The sequence below is a fragment of the Sapajus apella genome, unplaced genomic scaffold, assembly GCF_009761245.1.
Source record: "Sapajus apella isolate SASKATOON/1434 unplaced genomic scaffold, GSC_monkey_1.0 scaffold59, whole genome shotgun sequence".
In the NCBI taxonomy this organism is placed as follows: domain Eukaryota; kingdom Metazoa; phylum Chordata; class Mammalia; order Primates; family Cebidae; genus Sapajus; species Sapajus apella.
This window is the reverse complement of record NW_022436999.1, coordinates 2,088,531-2,108,614: the sequence shown is the minus strand read 5'-3', so window position 1 is coordinate 2,108,614 and position 20,084 is coordinate 2,088,531. Positions and strand designations below refer to the sequence as shown.

At 38.0% G+C, this 20,084-nt stretch overlaps 1 protein-coding gene across 8 annotated transcripts in view; it reads left to right on the top strand.

The window, feature by feature from the left end:
* The window catches only part of PCNX1 (pecanex 1), a 206,688-nt gene that overhangs the window by 154,553 nt on the left and 32,051 nt on the right, over positions 1-20,084 (top strand). For all 8 annotated transcript variants that reach the window (XM_032245735.1, XM_032245729.1, XM_032245732.1 and 5 more), the window contains 2 exons: positions 9,367-9,620; positions 12,079-12,309. In XM_032245735.1, the coding sequence (XP_032101626.1) occupies positions 9,367-9,620; positions 12,079-12,309 (485 nt within the window). The remainder of the gene's footprint in view (positions 1-9,366; positions 9,621-12,078; positions 12,310-20,084) is intronic.

Genomic DNA, 20,084 nt, shown 5'->3' with positions numbered 1-20,084 from the left:
AACTATGCTAACCGGTCATATAAAAATCTAGCACATACAATTATGTACAGTATGTAGTACTAGATAATGATAATAACTGTGTTTACCATATTATACTTTTTATGGTTAGAATGTGCTTTTTTATTAAAAAAAAAAAGTTTACTTTAGAACAGTATGTCTTGTTATGCCAGTGGCAGACTCATACATCTCACATTTACCATGTCTCTTGACTGCATCATTTTCTCTGTGTTTCATTGATCTAGTGTCATTTTGTTTTATGGCCCCTATGTGTACAAGATTCACAGCTAATGTTGCAAGAAGAGGCCACTTCGAGTAGATTGACCAGTAAGCTAAATTAAAAGTGGTTAAGGACTATGAAGGTGGCAAATCAGCAATGGTTATTGCTTGCCAGGTAATTAAGTCCCATTTCACTATAGCTATGATCTTGAAGAACAAGAATAAAGTGATGAAAGCTGTTAAAGGATCTACTTCATTGAAGACAAAAAGATTAACAAAAAAATTTGAAAAGGGCCTAAATCAGACATGAAGAAACTACTGAAGACCAGACACAGAAGCATATACCTCTCAGCATCATGACCATCTCAGACAAAACAAAATGTTTGCGATATTGAAAGAAAAGGTTGAACACAACTACGGTGTTGAATTTTCTGATAGCTTTGGGTGATTTTATTCAAGAATTGTTATTTGTTGCATAATGTGAAAGCTGGTAAGTGCTGAGTCTGTAAATGCTGATGTGAAAGTAGCTAAAGAATTTTTGGAAACTCTAGATAAGCTGATTGTGAGGAAAATTACTTGACAAGGTAAATATTCAGTATGGATGAAAGCTTGCTGTTCTGAAAACAGATAACTGGAAAGGACTTTTCATCCATAAAGAGGCCAAGTCAGTGCCAGGTTTCAAGGCATTCAGGACAGGAAAACAGTCTTGCCTGGGGAAATGTTACAGGTTACAAATAGAAGCCCTTTGTGATCTTGCCCAGTGAGAACCCCAGGGCCTTCAAGCTTATCACTAAACATACACTGCCAGTGTATTGCAGGAGCAATAAGAAGTCTTGAATGACCCAGCTTTTCTTCCAAGATGCCCTCCTGAATTGCTCTGCTAGAGCAATGGAGAAGTACTGTTTCAAGAATAACATACCATTCAAGATTGTGCTTATTGTTAATAATGTTCCACACATCCTCCTTTTATTGGTGAACTTTATCCCAGTATGAAAGTGGTATTTCTGCCTCCAAATACCATCTCTCTGATCAACCAATGGATCAAGGAGTTATAGCAGCTTTTCAGGCCAACTACATGAGAAGAATGTTTACCTAGGCTATTTCTGCAACTGAGGAGACACTGATGCAATTCTGGAAGGATTACATCTATGACTGCATCAAGAACCTTGCTTAGGGTGATGTCACCAATGTGGGTATGAGTGGCATCAGGAAGAAGACACTCAAGAGGTTCATCTGTGACTTTAAAGGATTTTCCAAGGATGAAGAGGTTGCAAAAATCAATGTGGCTGTGGTTGGAGATGGCAAACAACTTTAATCATGGTGTGGATAAGGATGACATTGATGAGCTCCCAGAGGTGGTTTCTGAGGAACTGACTAATGAGAGGATGTTGGAACTGGAACAGGAATGCATGGCTGAAGAACAGGCAAGAGAAAGGGAAACTGCTAGAGAAGAAAAAGAAGAAACCCAAGAAAACTGATGGTGAAGGGTTTAGCAGAAGCTTTTGCAGACCTCAACAAGCTCCTTAAAAAGTTTGAAAACAGGCCGGGTGCGGTGGCTCAAGCCTGTAATCCCAGCACTTTGGGAGGCCGAGGTGGGTGGATCACGAGGTCAAGAGATCGAGACCATCCTGGTCAACATGGTGAAACCCCGTCTCTACTAAAAATACAAAAAATCAGCTGGGCATGGTGGCGCGTGCCTGTAATCCCAGCTACCCAGGAGGCTGAGGCAGGAGGATTGCCTGAACCCAGGAGGCGGAGGTTGTGGTGAGCCAAGATCGCGCCATTGCACTCCAGCCTGGGTAACATGAGTGAAACTCTGTCTCAAAAAAAAAAAAAAAAAAAAAAAAAAAGTTTGAAAATATGGACCCTAACACCAAAAGATTTTCTTTAATAGAGAGGAGTGTTCTTGCTGCATTTTCTGCATATAAGCAAATCTATGATGAATGAAAGAAACAAACCAAGCAAAATATTGTGGACATATTTCTTCCAAAAGTGATACCTCCTCAAGAAGAGCATCAGGCAGGTCCTTTAGGAAGTGTCCAGAAGAAAGCATTGTTGTCACAGGAGATGGCAGCTCCGTTGCCTGTCATTGCTTCTGAAGTCCTTCCAGTGGGACAAGATGTGGAAGTGGAAGACAGTGATATTGATGACCCTGACCCTTTGTAGGCCTTGGCTTATGTGTGTGTTTGTGTCTTAGTTTTTAACAAAAAAGTTTAAAAAGTAAAAAAAAATTAAAATTTTAAAAATAGAAAAAAGCTTACAGAATAAGGATGTAAAGAAAAAATATTTTTATGCAGTTATACAATGTGTTTGTGTTTTAAGCTAAGCATTATTACAAAAGAGACAAAAGGTTTTTAAAAGTTAAAAGTTTATAAACTAAGAAAGTTACAGTAAACAGGTAAATTTATTGGCAAATAAAATAATTTCATGTAGCCTAAGTTATAGTATTTATAAAGTTTATAGTAGTGTACAGTAACATCCTAGGCCTTTTCATTCACTCACTACTCACTCTGCAACTCACCCAAAGCAACTTCCAGTCCTGCAAACTCCATGTGTGTTAAGTGCCATATATAGATGTACCATTTTTTATCTTTTTACCATATTTATACTGTACCATTTCTCTGTTTAGATATGTTCAGATACACAGATACTTACCATTGTGTTACTGTTAGCGGCATTATTCACTACCATAACATGCTGTACAGGTTTGTAGCCTAGGAGTAATAGGCTGTATTCTATAGCCAAAATGTGCAGTAGGCTCTACCATCTGGGTTTGTGTAGGTACATTCTATGATGGTTGCACAATGAAATTTCTTAACAGCACCTCTCAGAATGTATCCCCATAGTTATGCATCGTGTCACTGTGTTGGTTTATTGTGTGAAGTTTATTTTTTCTCTAGCCAAAGGCATACTTTTTCTATTAGGTGCCAGACAGTAAATATTTTAGGGTTTGAGAGCCATACACATTCCCTGTTGCATATTCTTCTTTGCTGTTTTTTCTTTCTTCTAAGTGACTCCTTAAAAATATTCAAACTATTCTAAGCATGGATTTGGCCCAGGGCTAAAGTTGATCAATCTTTGTTCCAGAATATAGGCAGATTCCAAAGGGCAGGAATCACATGTGCTTCATTTATCATTATGTATTCAGTACCTATCACACACAGCAATTAGTATATAGTATGTATTTTGTTAGTTTCATAGAATGGTTAAATAATGTAAGTATATAGCCTTTTCTTCTTTCAGTTCATTCCAGAATTCTCATGAGGGATGAGTATATTCTTGCTGACATGTTGATGTAATCTTTGGTTACTTTCTTTCCTTTACAGTGTGATCCCCTGTCTCCCCCCCCCCCCCAATATTAATCAAATGTGTCATCATTTTGTCAGGCAGATATTTGGATATGCCGAGCATTTTATCTACTTTCCAAGACAGACTCCATTTAGCCAATTTATTATTTTTTAATTTTCTCTGTCTATCCTGGATGCTTACTTTTAAGCAAATTGAAACAAGTTTCTTGATCAGTTTTTATAGATCTTAGTTAAATCCATTCATATATTTTATTTCCATTTTGATTTTACAAGTACTCTAGGTTATTTTCTTGTGAACTTTATGTGAAAATTTTGGGTTATCAGTCATTTTTGTCTATATCAGAACTTTCTGATTATACTTTCTTCCATGTTAATTTTTTACTTATAAACTATACAAGGTACAGTTTTCCGAGTCAAACTTTACACATCGATAGTATGTTCTGCTGACTGAATTCCTTTCCATTTTTGTTTAGATTAAACATGTCTAGTTTCCATGACTGTTTGTTTTGTTTAGTTTTCCAATAATATTCACTATGAAGTGGCTGAAAGATTCAGCTAATCCAGGGAACAATTGGTAATAGTTCCTCATAGATATCCTAGAATCCCTATTAATTAATATTAATAATTGAAAAAAGAATATTTCCTAGTAATATATTTTGCTCAGAAAAAAATTCTTTTTTCAGTTATTAATTCCTATACTTATTGACTTCGTTTTTGGAGCAAAATATATTAGTAGGGTATATTGGGTAGAAGTAGACTTGGGGTTAGTATGGTAGAGTAAAAACATTCTGCTTTAATTCTCCTTATTCTGCTGCTATGAACAAGGACCTCAGTTGAGTAAACGTCCAAAATTTTACATTTCCTCTTGCTGCGTCTGATTTCTGTCCACCACTAACAGTGATCCTCACAAAATACAGCTCTCATGTTATTTCCTCATTTAAAAATCTTTGATAAATTTCCTAGAAAGAAGGAAAAATGAAGTAATAACACATAAAACCTAAGAAACAGTCTCAACTTCATTTCACAATTTAAAAAAAAAGGCTCAGGAATTTTCTTCTAGAAATTTCTAACTTGTTTTAGCACATGGAGAAAAAAGCAAAATTTCTCAAAGCTTTGAAAAACTAGTATAATACTGATATCAAAATATAACTAAGTGGCCCCAGTACAGTGGCTCATGCCTGTAATCCCAGCAGGCATGCCTGTAATCCCAGGAGGCCAAGGCAGCTGGATTGCGAAGTCAGGAGTATAAGACCAGCCTGACAAACATGGTGAAACCCTGTCTCTACCTAAAATACAAAAATTAGCTGGGTGTGGTGGTGCGTGCCTGTAATACCAGCTACTCAGAAGGCTGAGGCAGGAGAATTGCTTGAACTCAGGAGGCAGAGGTTGCAGTGAGCCGAGATCACGCCATTCCACCCCAGCCTGGGTAACAGAGTGAGACTTCATCTCAAAGAAAAAAAAAATTCATTTATATGACTAAGTTCACATAAAAAATAACTATATTTTAATTTTGTTTGTGACTATAGATGCAAAAATCTTGCAATTGCAAAATAAGCAGAAACTAGTTTATAAGTACCTACATTAATCAGTTGTCACACTGCTGATTAAGACATACCTGAGACTGGGTAATTTATGAAGAAAAAGAGGTTTAATGGACTTACAATTCCACGTGGCTGGGAAGGCGTCCCAATCATGGCAGAAGGTGAAAGGCACATCTTACATGGTGGCAGGCAAGAGAGAATAAGAGCCAAGCAAAAGGAGAAACCCCTTATAAAACCATCAGCTCTCGTGAGATTTACTTACTACCATGAAAACAGTATGGGGAAGCTGCCCCCATGATTTAGTTATCTCCTGCTAGGTCCCACCCACAACACATGGAATTATGGGAGCTACAATTTAAGATGAGATTTGGATGAGGACACAGCCTAACCATATCAGTATCTCTGAAACATTCAGCCATGTTTCCATTTTTAAGATCAATTTAAATAGTGAATTAGTAGAATTATTTTTATTTTGAAAGATCGCTTAAGATGCCAGAAAACATTTGATTAAATTTCATTTCTATTATTGGCTTAAAAGATACTTTGTAATATTGCATATGTTCTTACTATGTTGAAAAACATGTATATGTATGTGTAGGCATACTTTGGAGATACTGCAGGTTTGGGTTCAGACTACTGCAATAAAGCAAATATTGCAGTAAAGCCAGTCACTCAAATTCTTGGTTTTCTACTGTATGTAAAAGTTATGTTTATATTACATTATAGTGTATTAAATGTACAATAGCATTATGTCTAAAGAAATAATGTACTACATCTTAATTTTTAAAATTTACTACTAAAAAAATGCTAAGTATCACCTGAACCTTTGATGAGTTGTAATCTTTTTGCTGATGGAGGGTCTTGCTTTGATGTTGTTGGCTGCTAACTGGTCAGGGTGGTTGTTGCTGAAGGCTCGGGGGGCTTTTGCAAAATCTTAAAATCAGACCACAGTGAAGTTTGCTGCATTTATTGACTCTCTGTTTCATGAAGGATTCCTCGGTAGCATATGATGCTGTTTAATGACATTTACCCACAGTGTGATTTCTTTCAAAATTGGAGTCAGTGCTCTCAAACCTTGCTATTGCTTCATCAATCAAGTTTATGTAATATTCTAAATCCTTTGTTGTCATTTTAACCAGGGCTCACATCTTCACCAGGAGTCAATTTCTTCTCAAGAAACTTCTTTCTTCTCAACCATAAGAAGCAACACCTCACCTCTTTATGTTTTATCAGGATATTGTAGCAATTCAGACACATCTTTCAGATTTCACTTCTAATTCCGGTTCTCTTGCTCTTCCTGCCACATCTGCAGCTATTTCCACCACTGAAGTCTGGAAACCCCACAAAGCCATCCATGAGAGTTAGAATCAACTTCTTTCAAATTTCTATAAGTGTTGACATTTTGACCTCCTCCCATGAATCATAGAATGTCCTTACTGGCATCTAAAATGGTGAATCCTTTCTAGGAGGTTGTCAGTTTACTTTGCCCAGAGTCATCAGAGGAATCCCTCTGTGGCAGCCCTAGCCTTACAAAATTTATTTCTTAAGTAATAAGACTTGACAGGTGAAATTATTTCTTGATGTACAGACTGCAGAATGGATGTTGCGTTAGCAGGCATGAAAACAACACTAATGTCCTTGTATGTTTCCATCAGAGCTCTTAGGTGATCAGGTGCATTGTCAATAAGCAGTAATATTTGGAAAGGAATCTTTTTTCTGAGCAGAAGGTCTGAACAGTAGGCTTAAAATATCCAAGAAACCATGCTATAAACAGATGTGTTATCATCCATGCTTTGTTATTCCATTTATAGTGCATAGTTAGAGGATATTTGGCATAATTCTTAAAGATTCTAGCATTTTTGGAATGGTAAATGAGCATTTCAACTTAAACTTAGCAGCTGCATTAACCCCTTTTAAGAGAATCAGACTGTCCTTTGCAGATTTGAAGCCAGGGATTGACTTCTGTCTAGCTGTGAAAGTCCTAGATGGCATCATCTTCTGGCATAAGGCTGTTTAATCTGTTTTGAAACTCTTGTTATGTAGTGTAGCCACCTTCATCAGTGATCTTAGATAGATGTGGATAACTTGCTGCAGCTTCAGCATCTACACTTGCAGCTTCACCTTGCACTTTTCTGTTATGAAGACAGCTTCCTTAAATCTCGCTTCCAGCTTTTCTTCTCCAGCTTGGTTGCTCCTCAGCCGTCATAGAATTGTAGACAGAACTTTGCTCTGGATTAGGCTTTGGCTTAGGGAAATATTATAGTTGGTTTGATCTTCTCTCCAGACCGTTCAGACATTCTCCATATTAGCAGTAAGGCTTTTTTGCTTTCTTTTATGTGTTCACTGGAGTAGTACTTTTAATTTTCTTCAAGAATGTTTCCTTTCCATTCACAATTTGGCTATTTGGTGCATGAGGCCTAACTTTTGGCCTATCCTGGTTATATAGTTTGGATTTGTGTCCCTGTCCAAATTTCATGTTGAATTGTAATCCCCAGTGTTGGAGGAGGGACTTGATAGGGGGTGACCGGATCATGGGGGTGGATTTTTCCCCTTGCTGTTCTCGTGATAGTGAGTTCTCACGTGATCTGGTTGTTTGAAAGTGTGTAGCACCTCCCCCTTAGCCCTTTTCCTCCTGTTCCAGAACGTAAAACATACCTGCTTCCCCTTCCCCTTCACCTTCTACCATAATGTTTCCTGAGACCTCCCCAAGCCATGCTTCCTGTACAGCCTGTGGAACCATGAGCCAATTAAACCTCTTTTCTTTATAAATTATCCTGTCTCCGGTAGTTCTTTTTTTTTTTTTTTTTTTGAGGCAGAGTCTTGCTCTGTAGCTCTGTAGCCCAGGCTGGAGTGCGGTGGCACTATTTCAGCTCACTGCAACCTCCACCTCCCGGCCCAGATTCAAGCAATTCTCCTGCCTCAGCCTCCCATGTGGCTGGAATTACAGGAATGCACCACCATGCCCAGCTAATTTTTGTGTTTTTTAGTAGAGATGGGGTTTCAACATGTTAGCCAGGCTGGTCCTGAACCCCTGACCTCGTGATCCACCCATCTCAGCCTCCCAAAATGCTGGAATTACAGGCGTCAGCCACCACACCTGGCCTCAGATAGTTCTATTTTATAGTAACGCGACAACAGACTAATGCACTTGGCTTTTGACATGCCTTCTCACTAAGCTTACTTATTTCTAGCGTTTGATTTGAAGTGAAACGTGACTCTTTCACTTAAACACTTAGAGGCCATTGTAGTGTTATAAATTAGCTAAATTTCAATATTGTGTGTCTTAGGGAATAGGAAGGCCTGAGAAGAGGGAGAGATGGGAGAATGACTTGTCAGTGGAGCAGTCAGAGTTTGTACACCATTTGTCAATATAAGTTTGCCATCTTATATGGGCATAACTTATGGTACCCCAGAGTACGTACAACAGTAATATTAAAGATCACTGATCACAAGTCATTATAGATACAATAGTAATAAAATGTTTGAAATATTGAGAGAATTACCAAAATGTGATCCAGAAAAAAGGAAGTGAGCACATGCTGTTGGTAAAATGGTACCAATAGACTTTCTTGACACAGGGTTGTCACAGATCTTCAATTTGTAGATATCACAATGCCTTCAAAGAACAATAAAGCAAAGCACAATAAAACAATGTATGCCTGTATATTTTTAGGGAGTATCTTATAAAATAGTCACCCACAACATGTATTTATATCAATGTCAGGTTCAAGTCAAGGGTTTTTCTTGTCAACTCTATGTAACATTATTATGGAAATGTTGGTGATAGTAATTAAATTTTTGTATTTTTACTTCAATAACATCCCACTGATTTTTGTATTTTTAAAATTAACTGAGACCTTCAGGAAACATGCCTTTACTCTTTGGTTCTTTATTTGATACAAACACAATTGTAAACCCATTTGAAACATTTAGAAATAAGTCAAAATTAAAGTTACTTTACTACACAAATTTTCAGAACCCATAGTGTGCTAATGCACATTGTGTTTTTGCAGGATATGAATATAGAATATGCCTGCTTTCTGGAGTTTGCTACAATTCATTAATGAATATTGTAAGAAAAATCCATCATATACTTTCAGTTGCTATAAAATATGTATTTTTTCTAAATATCAGGTGTCCTTGCATTCATTTTTCCCATTTTCTGGTTTTTCCCCTTTGTAATGGTCTCTCTCTCTCTCTCTCTCTCTCTCTCTCTCTCTCTCCCCCCCCCCCCCCCCCCCCCTCTCTCTCTCTCTCCCTCCCTCCCTCCCCCCTCCCTCTCTCTCTCCCCTCTGTTTAAGGTACCTACTGTCAACAGCGGGAAGTGGAGGCCATTACTGAAGGTGTAGAGGAAGATGAAGGATTTTGCTGTTGTGAACCTGGCCATATTCCTCATATGCTTTCATTTAATGCTGCATTTAGCCAGCGATGGCTAGCTTGGGAAGTAATAGTTACAAAGTATATTCTAGAGGGTTATAGCATCACTGATAATAGTGCTGCTTCTATGCTTCAAGTCTTTGATCTTCGGAAAGTACTCACCACTTACTATGTCAAGGTAAGATTATGTGCCTACTTAGATCTTCAGATAATCAGAGTTTCTTCTTGGGAATGACATATATATATGTATACGTATACATATATATACATACATATACATATATATATATGTATACGTATACATATATATGTATACACACACACTTTTTTTTAAACTTGTGCTTTGCTTCTAAGTACTTATTTAAATTCTCTAGAATCCAGAAAAGTCCATAAAAATAAACCTACTAAGGTCTTGCTTTTTCTTTGTTTACTGGAATTCATTCCATTCATTCATTAATAATGATAACTAGACATTTGGAGCTTGTGTTTTAGGCATTGTGCTAAGGAATATGTATACGCAAATATGCATACACACATATATGTATCTTAATTCTGTAGAGGAGTATTTCCCTATTTTACAAATGAACAACTTAAGAATCAGAAATTAACTTACCCAAGGTCCTCTAACAAGTAGAATTTGGGATTTAAAACCCAGGCTTGTCTGAATCTTAAGACTTTGCTGTTGACCACTGCTTTGCACTGCTTTCATTCAATAAACTGAATAAAAATATTGCAAAATTCAAGAGGTCCCCAAGACCACCCTCACTTTTGACATCAACTGTAATTTCAGGGTCCCCAAGACCACTCATACGTTCATTAAGTTGCTAGAAAGACTTCAGAACTCAGCAAAGTTGTCATACATTACACTCATGTTATCACAGTGGAAGGACACAGGTTAAAATCAGCCAAAGGAAGAGGTACATAGAATATTGTCCAGAGACACCAAGTCAAGGGGCTTCCAGTTGTCCTCTCACAGCAGAGTTGTGCAGATGCCTGTTTCTCCCAGCAGTGAAGCATGGCAGTACTCACAGGGTGTTGTCCACCAAGGAAGCTTGCCCGCACTTGGTGTCTTGTCACGTAGGCAAGGTTGACCATCCACATGGCCAACTTAAGTCTCCAGGACGTCTAGAGGTCTTGGTGATACTGTGTGGCTCTAGGCTCCCAGCTGAACAAGGACTCTAACAGGCAGGGCTTCCCAAGGCTTAGAGATTACTCCTAGAACCTAAGGTTAAAGGCCAAACCTCTAGTTGGGCAAGGTTAATCCTTTACTGTACCAGATATTCTATTTTTGCTAAAGAGTTTACAGAAATACAGTATGGTTGTGATTTAGAGGCTTCTAGGTGAAACCATTATTTTTAAGAAGAGAATGTGTGCTAAGCTTTAATGACCAACATTTGAATTTTTCACACCTTTTTTTCTTTTCTTTTTTTTTTTTTTGAGACATTCATTCTGCTGCCCAGGCTGGAATACAGTGCCACAGTTGTAGCTCACCACTGCCTTGACCTCCAGGGCTTAAGCAATACATCCACCTTAACCTCCTGAGTAATTGGGACTACAGGTGTATGTTATCAGCTAATTTTTTATTTTTATTTTTGTAGAGATGAGGTTCTCGTATGTTGCTCAGGCTCTCAAAAACTCCTGGGCTCCAACAGTTCTCCCACCTTGGCCTCCCAAAGTGCTGGGGTTATAGGCATGAGTCACCATGCCCAGCCTGAAATTTTCATATCTTATGTTGTTACCTCTCCCCACCACCTTATTTGCTGATTGGGATGAATGTTGAGCCTTCCATTTAATGGTTGGTTAAACCTAACCTCAGGAAGCTAGAAATTGATTTCACAATATTTTTTTACTTGCGTGTGCATGTGGCATTTTCTGTCTCTAGTTCTAGATCTATATCTCTGTAACTTGACCTAGGACCACCAGATGGCTTTAATAACTCTCTGTAAGGAAATTATTCAACATAAATGCACCAAAGTAAAGTGTTTTCGTGTGTGTGTGTTTTTGTTTGTTTGTTTTAACCTCTTTTGAAATATCTTAAGTTCAAAAGCTCTAAAATCAGTAGATTAGGGCCAGGCATGGTGGCTCACACCTGTAATCCCAGCTCTTCGGGAGGCTGAGGCAGGCAGATCACTTGAGGTCAGCAGTTTGAGACCAGCCTGGCCAACATACTGAAACCCCATCTCTACTGAAAATTTAAAAATTAGCCAGATGTGGTGGTGGACACCTGTAATCCCAGCTACTTGGGAGGCTGAGGTACAAGAATCCCTTGAACCCGGGAGGTAGAGGTTGCAGTGAGCCACGATTGCACCACTGTACTCCAGTGTGGGTAACAGAGTGAGACTCTGCTCAAGAAATAAATAAAATAAAATAAAATAAAATAAATAGAATTGTTTTGAAGTTGCTTTGCTGAATTTATGGTTATGATTTTAAAGTATTAAATGTTTTTTCATCCAGTAAGGCTTGAGATATATTATTATAGTGTTCTTAAAATATATATGTAGAATATTGAGGGGGAATAAAATACTTTTTAGTCATACTATCATTATAAATACTTGGAATTTATTTCACTGAGGAATTTTAGTTCGTTGAAATTGTGATTTAATCTGAATTCTTTTTTTTCCTCTTGTTCATATTAGGGTATCATTTATTATGTTACGACCTCTTCTAAGCTAGAGGAGTGGTTAGCTAACGAGACAATGCAAGAAGGACTTCGTCTATGTGCAGATCGCAATTATGTCGATGTGGACCCGACTTTTAATCCAAACATTGATGAAGACTATGACCACCGACTGGCAGGCATATCTAGGGAGAGTTTCTGTGTGATTTACCTCAACTGGATAGAGTACTGCTCTTCCCGAAGAGCAAAGGTAGAGTTTGTCTATTTCATTTACAACTCTTTGAATACATGTTTTTCCAAAGATACAAACAAAGTCCCTGTTCGTTCTTACGAGGTCAGTTTTTCCATACCTTCCTCTTTTTGATCTTCTAGTTAAGATAACTTCTGGTTCATTATGGTTGGGCCAAACCAACTCTGCCAAAACAGGTTAAAGGAAGTGGTCTCCCTCTTTATTTCATTTGCAGTGTTCCAGTCTCGCTGGCCAAGTAGCACCCCCTCCACCCTGGGCATGCACATGAATGCACATACATTCAAATTCCATGCATTACCCTCCAAAATGTAGTCCTTAAGAAATTCTACCTCTGTCTGCCACACTTAAGGATAATTAAATGTCTTTGTCCTAAATACAAAGTCTAGACCGGTGCTGGCTAATAGACTTTCTGCAGTGCTGGAAATGTGCTGTCACTACCACATGCAGCTGTGGAATGTGAAATGTGCCTAGTACAACTAAAGAGCTGAATTGTAAATTTTATTTAATTTTAACTGGTTTAAATTTAATAGCCCATATAGCTAATGACTACCGTATTGGACAGTGTGCATCTAGACCGTTGATTTTCAAATATTAATGTGAGTAAAAAGACATAGGAACCTTTAAAAATACAGATTCCTGAGCCCCACTTGTAAGATTCTGATATAGGTCTAGGCTGGAGACATAAAAGTCTGTATCACCCTAGGTGATTTTAATTCTGGTAGTTCCCAGTCCACACGTTTGGATAACATGTCTTATCCTAGAAGTAAGATAAGTTAGGGACTTCAGCAACTGCAGCTTCCTTCTAGGTCTCATGATTCTTGTGGTAGTATCACACCCTGGGTCAGACTCCATGTAACGTAATCGCAGTGCCAAGACCTGTGATTACAAAGCTGATTCCTACCACCACTACTGCATTTTAAGCAAAACCCTTGTGTAGTTGGACCACCAGTGTCCTGTGTACAGATTTACCCGTGATCATGGAATGCAGTGAGCTGCCTTGACAACTGGTTCCTTCATCGTGGTCCGGGAGATGCCGACTGACCATCTTCAGATTTAGCACCTGGTTTAGTCCTTCCTTTGCCACTACTTAGAGTAAGACAGACATCATATCAGCCTCGTTTTACTCCATCAATAAGAACAGGAGCATCTTGTACTTCCTCTCTGAGCAGTGGCCTTTGAGCTTTTATACTAGATGTGCAGTATATACTGAGCAAAGTAGTACATCTTAAAAGAAAGAATAATGAGTTGGATAGAATAATCTCACAAAAGGCTTAGAAGACCCATATGCAACAGCTGGAAATAGAGGACCTCAAAGCTAAACTTCTTTCTTCCAAACATAACAAGCAGTTTTATTTTTTCATAAATAAAATATACTTCAAATGCTTTGCATACCATTCTCAAATCCTTGGACTGACTTTTGCTGAGGGGAATAGTGGGAAGGGTCATATTATTCTATGGCTCTTTTTTGACTTGGATGATATTGATTATTTTGTTGTTACTTAATCATGATCTTCTGGGCTAGGGGTTCATAGTCTACCCACTCAGGAACAGGGTCCCATCCTACCTTCAGTACCTTTCTCTTAGAGATTATTGCTGAGGTCATAAACATGACTCAAGGAAATCCTCCTCATTGGTAATAAATTATATATTCAAAAGGTTTACCTCTAAACTTGGGTAACCCCAGTCTCATCGGGTAGCTTATTTCACTAATCCGACTCTGTTTTATTTTCCACTCTTATAACCTGTTTAGAAAAAAATTATCAGTTGTATTTTTTCCAGCTATATACTCTTCCTTCTGCTCTAGTTTTTCTTTTAAGTTGAACAAGATTATCTTCATCTCCTTAAGATCTTGCACATTATTCTCTAAATCAACATTCCAGAATAACCTCTTCCTGGGGATGTTAATCAAGCCAGACTTGCTGACTCCAAGCTGTAGTGTCCTCATCTGAATGTTTAAAAGCTGCCTCAGACCCTTCTTCCATAGTTTCCTTTCAAGGTAGTATAAGATTGATCCTGAACTAACTGCATTAGTTACCTTCAATGCGAAAGTGAAAGGATTCATCTCAGTTTCTTTCTTTACTACTTTTCAAATAATAAGAATTTCTTTCACTTTTGTTGTTAGTATTAGCAAGAATTCTTGGTGAGAATTTCTAATGCGATTTAGGGAACAGAGCACACACCTTCCCCAGCAGTAACAAAATAGTGCTGTCAGGCTTGAACTAATTTTTTTCTTTCAGCAAATTAAAGGCATTGCTATACTGTCCCCTGGCTTGCATTGTTTCTGATGGGAAGTCTGCTGTCATTCTTTTCTTTGTTCCTCTGAAAAAATGGTAGGTGCAATATAATATCTTTTTTCGCTGGCTGCTTTTATGATTTCCTCTTTATTTCTGGTTTTAAGCGATTTAAATATTATGTGCCTTAGTGTAGTTTTCTCATGTTTCTTTTTTTATTATTATTATACTTTAAGTTCTGGGATACCTGTGCAGAATGTGCAGGTTTGTTAACATAGGTATACACATGCCATGTTGGTTTGCTGCACACATCAACCCGTCATCTATATTAGGTATTTCTCCTAATGCTATCCCTCCTCTATCTCCCCCCCGCCCTCCAACAGGCCCTGGTGTGTGATGTTCCCCCACTGTGTCCATTGTTCTCATTGTTCAACTCCCACTTATGAGTGAGAACATGCAATGTTTGGTTTTCTGTTCCTGTATTAGTTTGCTGAGAATGATGGTTTCCAGCTTCATCCATATTCCTGCAAAGGACATCCCAGCTTTATCCTTTTTTATGGCTGCATATTCCATGGTGTTTCTGTGCTGCATTTTCTTTATCCAGACTATCATTGATGGGCATTTGGGTTGATTCCAAGTCTTTACTGTTGTGAACAGTGGCACAATAAACATACATGTGCATGTGTCTTTATAGTAGAGTGATTTATAATCCTTTGGGTATATATCCAGTAATAGGATTGCTGGGTCAAGTGGTATTTCTGGTTCAAGATCCTTGAGGTATCGCCACCCTTTCTTCCACAAGGGTTGAACTAATTTACACTCCCACCAACAGTGTGAAAGCGTTCCTATTTTTCCACATCCTCTCTAGCATCTGTTGTTTCCTGACTTTTTAAAGATTGCCTTTCTGACTGGCATGAGATGGTATCTCAATGTGGTTTTGATTTGCATTTCTCTAATGACCAGTGATGATGAGCTGTTTTTCATATGTTTGTTGGCCACATAAATGTCTTCTTTTGAGAAATGTCTGTTCATATCCTTTGCCTACTTTTTGATGGGGTTGTTTTTTCTTGTAAATTTAAATTTTTTTGTAGATTCTAGATATTAGTCCTTTGTCAGATGGATAGATTGCAAAAATTTTCTCCCATTCTATAGGTTGCCTGTTCACTCTGATGCTAGTTTCTTTTGCTGTGCAGAAGCTGTTTAGTTTAATTAGATCTCATTTGTCAGTTTTTGCTTTTGTTGCCATTGGTTTTGGTGTTTTAGTCATGAAGTTTTTGCCCATGCCTATGTCCTGAGTGGTACTGCCTAAGTTTTCTTCTAGGGTTTTATAGTTTTAGGTCTTAAGTTTAAGTCTTTAATCCATCTTAATTTTTGTATAAGGTTGTAAGGAAGGGGTTCAGTTTTAGTTTTCTGCATATGGCTAGCCAGTTTTCCCAACACCATTTATTAAGTAGGGAATCCTTTCCCTACTCCTTGTTTTTGTCAGGGTTGTCAAAGATCAGTTGGTGGTAGATGTGTGACGTTATTTCTGAGGCCTCTGTTCTATTCCATTGGTCTATATCTCTGTTTTGGTACCAGCACCATGCTGTTTTGATTACTGTAGCCTTGTAGTATAGTTTGAAGTCAGGTGGCATGATGTCTCCAGCTTTATTTTTTTTTTTTGCATAGGATTGTCTTGGTTATACGGGCTCTTTTTTGGTTCCATATGAAATTTAAAGTAGTTTTTTCTAATCCTGTGAAGAAAGTCAATGGTATCTTGATGAGGATAGTATTGAACCTATAAATTACTTTGGGCAGCATGCCATTTTAACGATATTGATTCTTCCTATTCACGAGCATGGAATATATTTTTCCATTTGTTGGTGTCCTCTCTTATTTCCTTGAGCAATGCTTTGTAGTTCTCCTTGAAGAGGCCCTTCATATCCCTTGTAAGTTGTATTCCTAGGTATTTTATTCTCTTTGTAGCATTTGTGAATAGGATTCATTATTGGCTGTCTGTCTGTTATTGGTGTATAGGAATGCTTGTGATTTTTGCACATTAATTGTATCCAGAGACTTTGCTGAAGGTTGCTTATCAGCTTAAGGAGATTTTGGGGTGAGGTGATGGAGTTTTCTAAATATACAATTATGTCATCTGCAAATAGAGACAACTTGACTTCCTCTCTTCCTGTTTGAATACCCTTTGTTTATTTCTCTTGCCTGATTGCCCTGGCCAGAATTTCCAATACTATGTTAAATAGGAGTGGTAAGAGAGGGTATCCATGTCTTGTGCCAGTTTCAAAGGGAATGTGCTTCCAACTTTGGCCCATTGAATACGATATTGGCTGTGGGTTCGTCATAAATAGCTCTTACTATTTTGAGTTAGGTTCCATTAATACCTAGTTTATTGAGAGTTTTTAGCATGAAATGCTGTTGAATTTTATCAAAGGCATTTTCTGCATCTATTGAGATGATTATCTGTGGTTTTTATCATTGGTTCTGTTTATGTGATGGATTACATTTATTGATTTGCGTCTGTTGAACCAGTCTTGTATCTCAGGGATGAAGCTGACTTGATCATGGTGGATAAGTTTTTTGATGTACTACTGGATTCAGTTTGCCAGTATTTTATCGAGGATTTTTGCATCAGTATTCATCAGGGATATTGGCCTGAAATTTCCTTTTTTTGTGTTGTGTCTCTGCCAGGTTTTGGTATCAGAATGATGCTGGCCTCATAAAATGAGTTAGAGAGAACTCCCCCTTTTTCTGTTGTTGGGAATAGTATCAGAAGAAATGGCAGCAGCTCCTCTTTGTACCTCTGGTAGAATTTGGCTGTGAATCCATCTGGTCCTGTGCTTTTTTTTTTTGGTTGGTAGGCTATTGATTACTGTCTCAATTTCAGAATTTGTTATTAGTCTATTCAGGGATTTGACTTCTTCCTGGTTTAGTCTTGGGAGGGTAGGTGTGTCCAGAAATTTATCTATTTCTTCTAAATTTTATAGTTTATTTGCATAGAGATGTTTATAATAGTATCTGATGATAGTTTGTATTTCTGCGAGATCAGTAGTGAAATCTCCTTTATCATTGTTTATGTGTCTCTTTGATTCTTTTCTCTTCTTTATTAGTCTGACTAGCAGTCTGTTTTGTTAATCTTTTCAAAAAAGCAGCTCCTGGATTTATTGATTTTTTTTTTTAAAGGTTTTTCATGTCTGTCTCCTTCAGTTCTGCTCTGATCTTAGTTATTTCTTGTCTTTGGCTACCTTTTGAATTTGTTTGCTCTTTCTTCTCCGATTCTTTTAATTGTGATATTAGGGTGTCAATTTTAGATCTTTCCCACTTTCTCCTGTGGGCATTTAGTGCTATAAATTTTCCTCTAAACACTGCTTTAGCTGTGTCACCAAGATTCTGGTACGTTGTGTCTTCGTTGTTACTGGTTTCAAAGAACTTACTTACTTCTGCCTTTATTTTGTTATTTACCCAGTAATCATTCAGGAGAAGGTTGTTCAGTTTCCATGTAGTCATGCAGTTTTGAGTGATTTTCTTTTTTTTTTTTTTTTTGAGACGGAGTTTCGCTCTTGTTGCCCAGGCTGGCGTGCAATGGCGTGATCTCGGCTCACCGCAACCTCCGCCTCCTGGGTTCAGGCAATTCTCCTGCCTCAGCCTCCTGGGTAGCTGGGATTACAGGCACGCACCACCATGCCCAGCTGATTTTTTGTATTTTTAGTAGAGATGGGGTTTCACCATGTTGACCAGGATGGTCTCGATCTCTTGACCTCGTGATCCACCCGCCTCGGCCTCCCAAAGTGCTGGGATTACAGGCTTGAGCCACCGCGCCCGGCCCTGAGTGATTTTCTTAATCTTGAATTCTAATTTGATTGCACTGTGTTCTGAGAGACTGTCATGGTTTCCATTCTTTTGGATTTGCTTAGGAGTGTTTTACTTCCAATTATGTGGTCAGTTTTAGAACAAGTGCTATGTGGTGCTGAGAAGAATGTATATGCTGTTGATTTGGGGTGGAGAATTCTGTAGATGTCTATTAGGTCCACTTGGTCCACAGCTGAGTTCAAGTCCTAACTATTGTTGTTAATTTTCTGTCTCGTTTTTCTGTCTAATATTAACAGTGGGTTGTTAAAGTCTCCCACTGTTGTTGTGTGGGAGTTTAAGTCTTTGTAAGTCTCTAATAACTTGCTTTATGAATCTTGATGCTCCTGTATTGGGTGCATATATATTTATTATAATTAGCTCTTCTTGTTGCATTGATCTCTTTACCATTATGTAATGCCTTTCTTTGTCTCTTTTGATCTTTGTTGGTTTAAAGTCTGTTTTCTCAGAGACTAGGATTGCAACTCCTGCCTTTTTTTGGTTTCCATTTGCTTGGGAAATATTCCTGCATCCCTTTATTTTGAGCCTATGTGTGTCTTTGCACATGAGATGGATCCCCTGAATACACCACACTGATGGATCTTAACTCTTTTTCCAGTTTGCCAGTCTGTGTTTTTTTAATTGGGCATTTAACCTGTTTACATTTAAGGTTAATATTGTTATGTGTGAATTTCATCCTGTCATTATGATGCTAGCTTTTTGTGTGTGGGGTGGGGAGGGGTGCCCGTTAGTTGATGCAGTTTACAATTTGTTATGTTTTTGCAGTGACTGGTATTGGTTTTTCCTTTCCATATTTCGTGCTTTCTTCAGGAGCTCTTGTAAGGCAGGCCTAGTGGTGACAAAATTTCTCAGCATTTGCTTGTCTGTAAAGGATTTTATTTCTCATTTGCTTCGAGGAGAAGCATAATGCTTAGTTTGGCTGGATATGCAATTGTGGGTTGAAAATTCTTTTCTATAAGAATGTTGAATATCGGCCCCCACTCTCTTCTGGCTTGCAAGATTTCCGCAGAGAGATCCACTGTTAGTCTGTTGCGCTTCCATTTGTGGATAACCTGACCTTTCTCTCTGGCTGCCCTTCACATTTTTTACTTCATTTCAACTTTGGTGAATTTGATGATTATGTGTCTTGGGGTTGTTCTTCTCAAGGAGTATCTTTGTGGTGTTCTCTGTATTTCCTAGATTTGAATGTTGGCCTGTCTTGCTAGTTTGGTGAAGTTCTGGATAATATCCTGAAGAGTGTTTTTCAGCTTGGTTTCATTCTCCCCATCACTTTTAAGTTCTCCAACCAAACATAGGTTTGGTTTTTTCACATAGTCCCATATTTCTTGGAGACTTTGTTTGTTCCTTATCATTCTTTTTTCTCTAATCTTGTCTTCACACTTTGTTTCATTAAGTTGATCTTTAATCTCTGATATCCTTCCTTCTGCTTTATCAATTCAGCTATTGATACTTTTGTATGCTTCACGAAGTTCTTGTGCTGTTTTTCACCTTTGTCATTTATGTTCTTCTCTAAACTATTTATTCTAGTTAGCAATTACTCTAGCCTTTTTTCAAGGTTCTTAGCTTCCTTGCATTGGGTTAGAACATGCAACTTTAGCTCAGAGGAGTTTGTTATTACCACCTTCTGAAGGCTACTTCTGTCAGTTCATCAAACTCATTCTCCATTCAGTTTTGTTCCCTTGC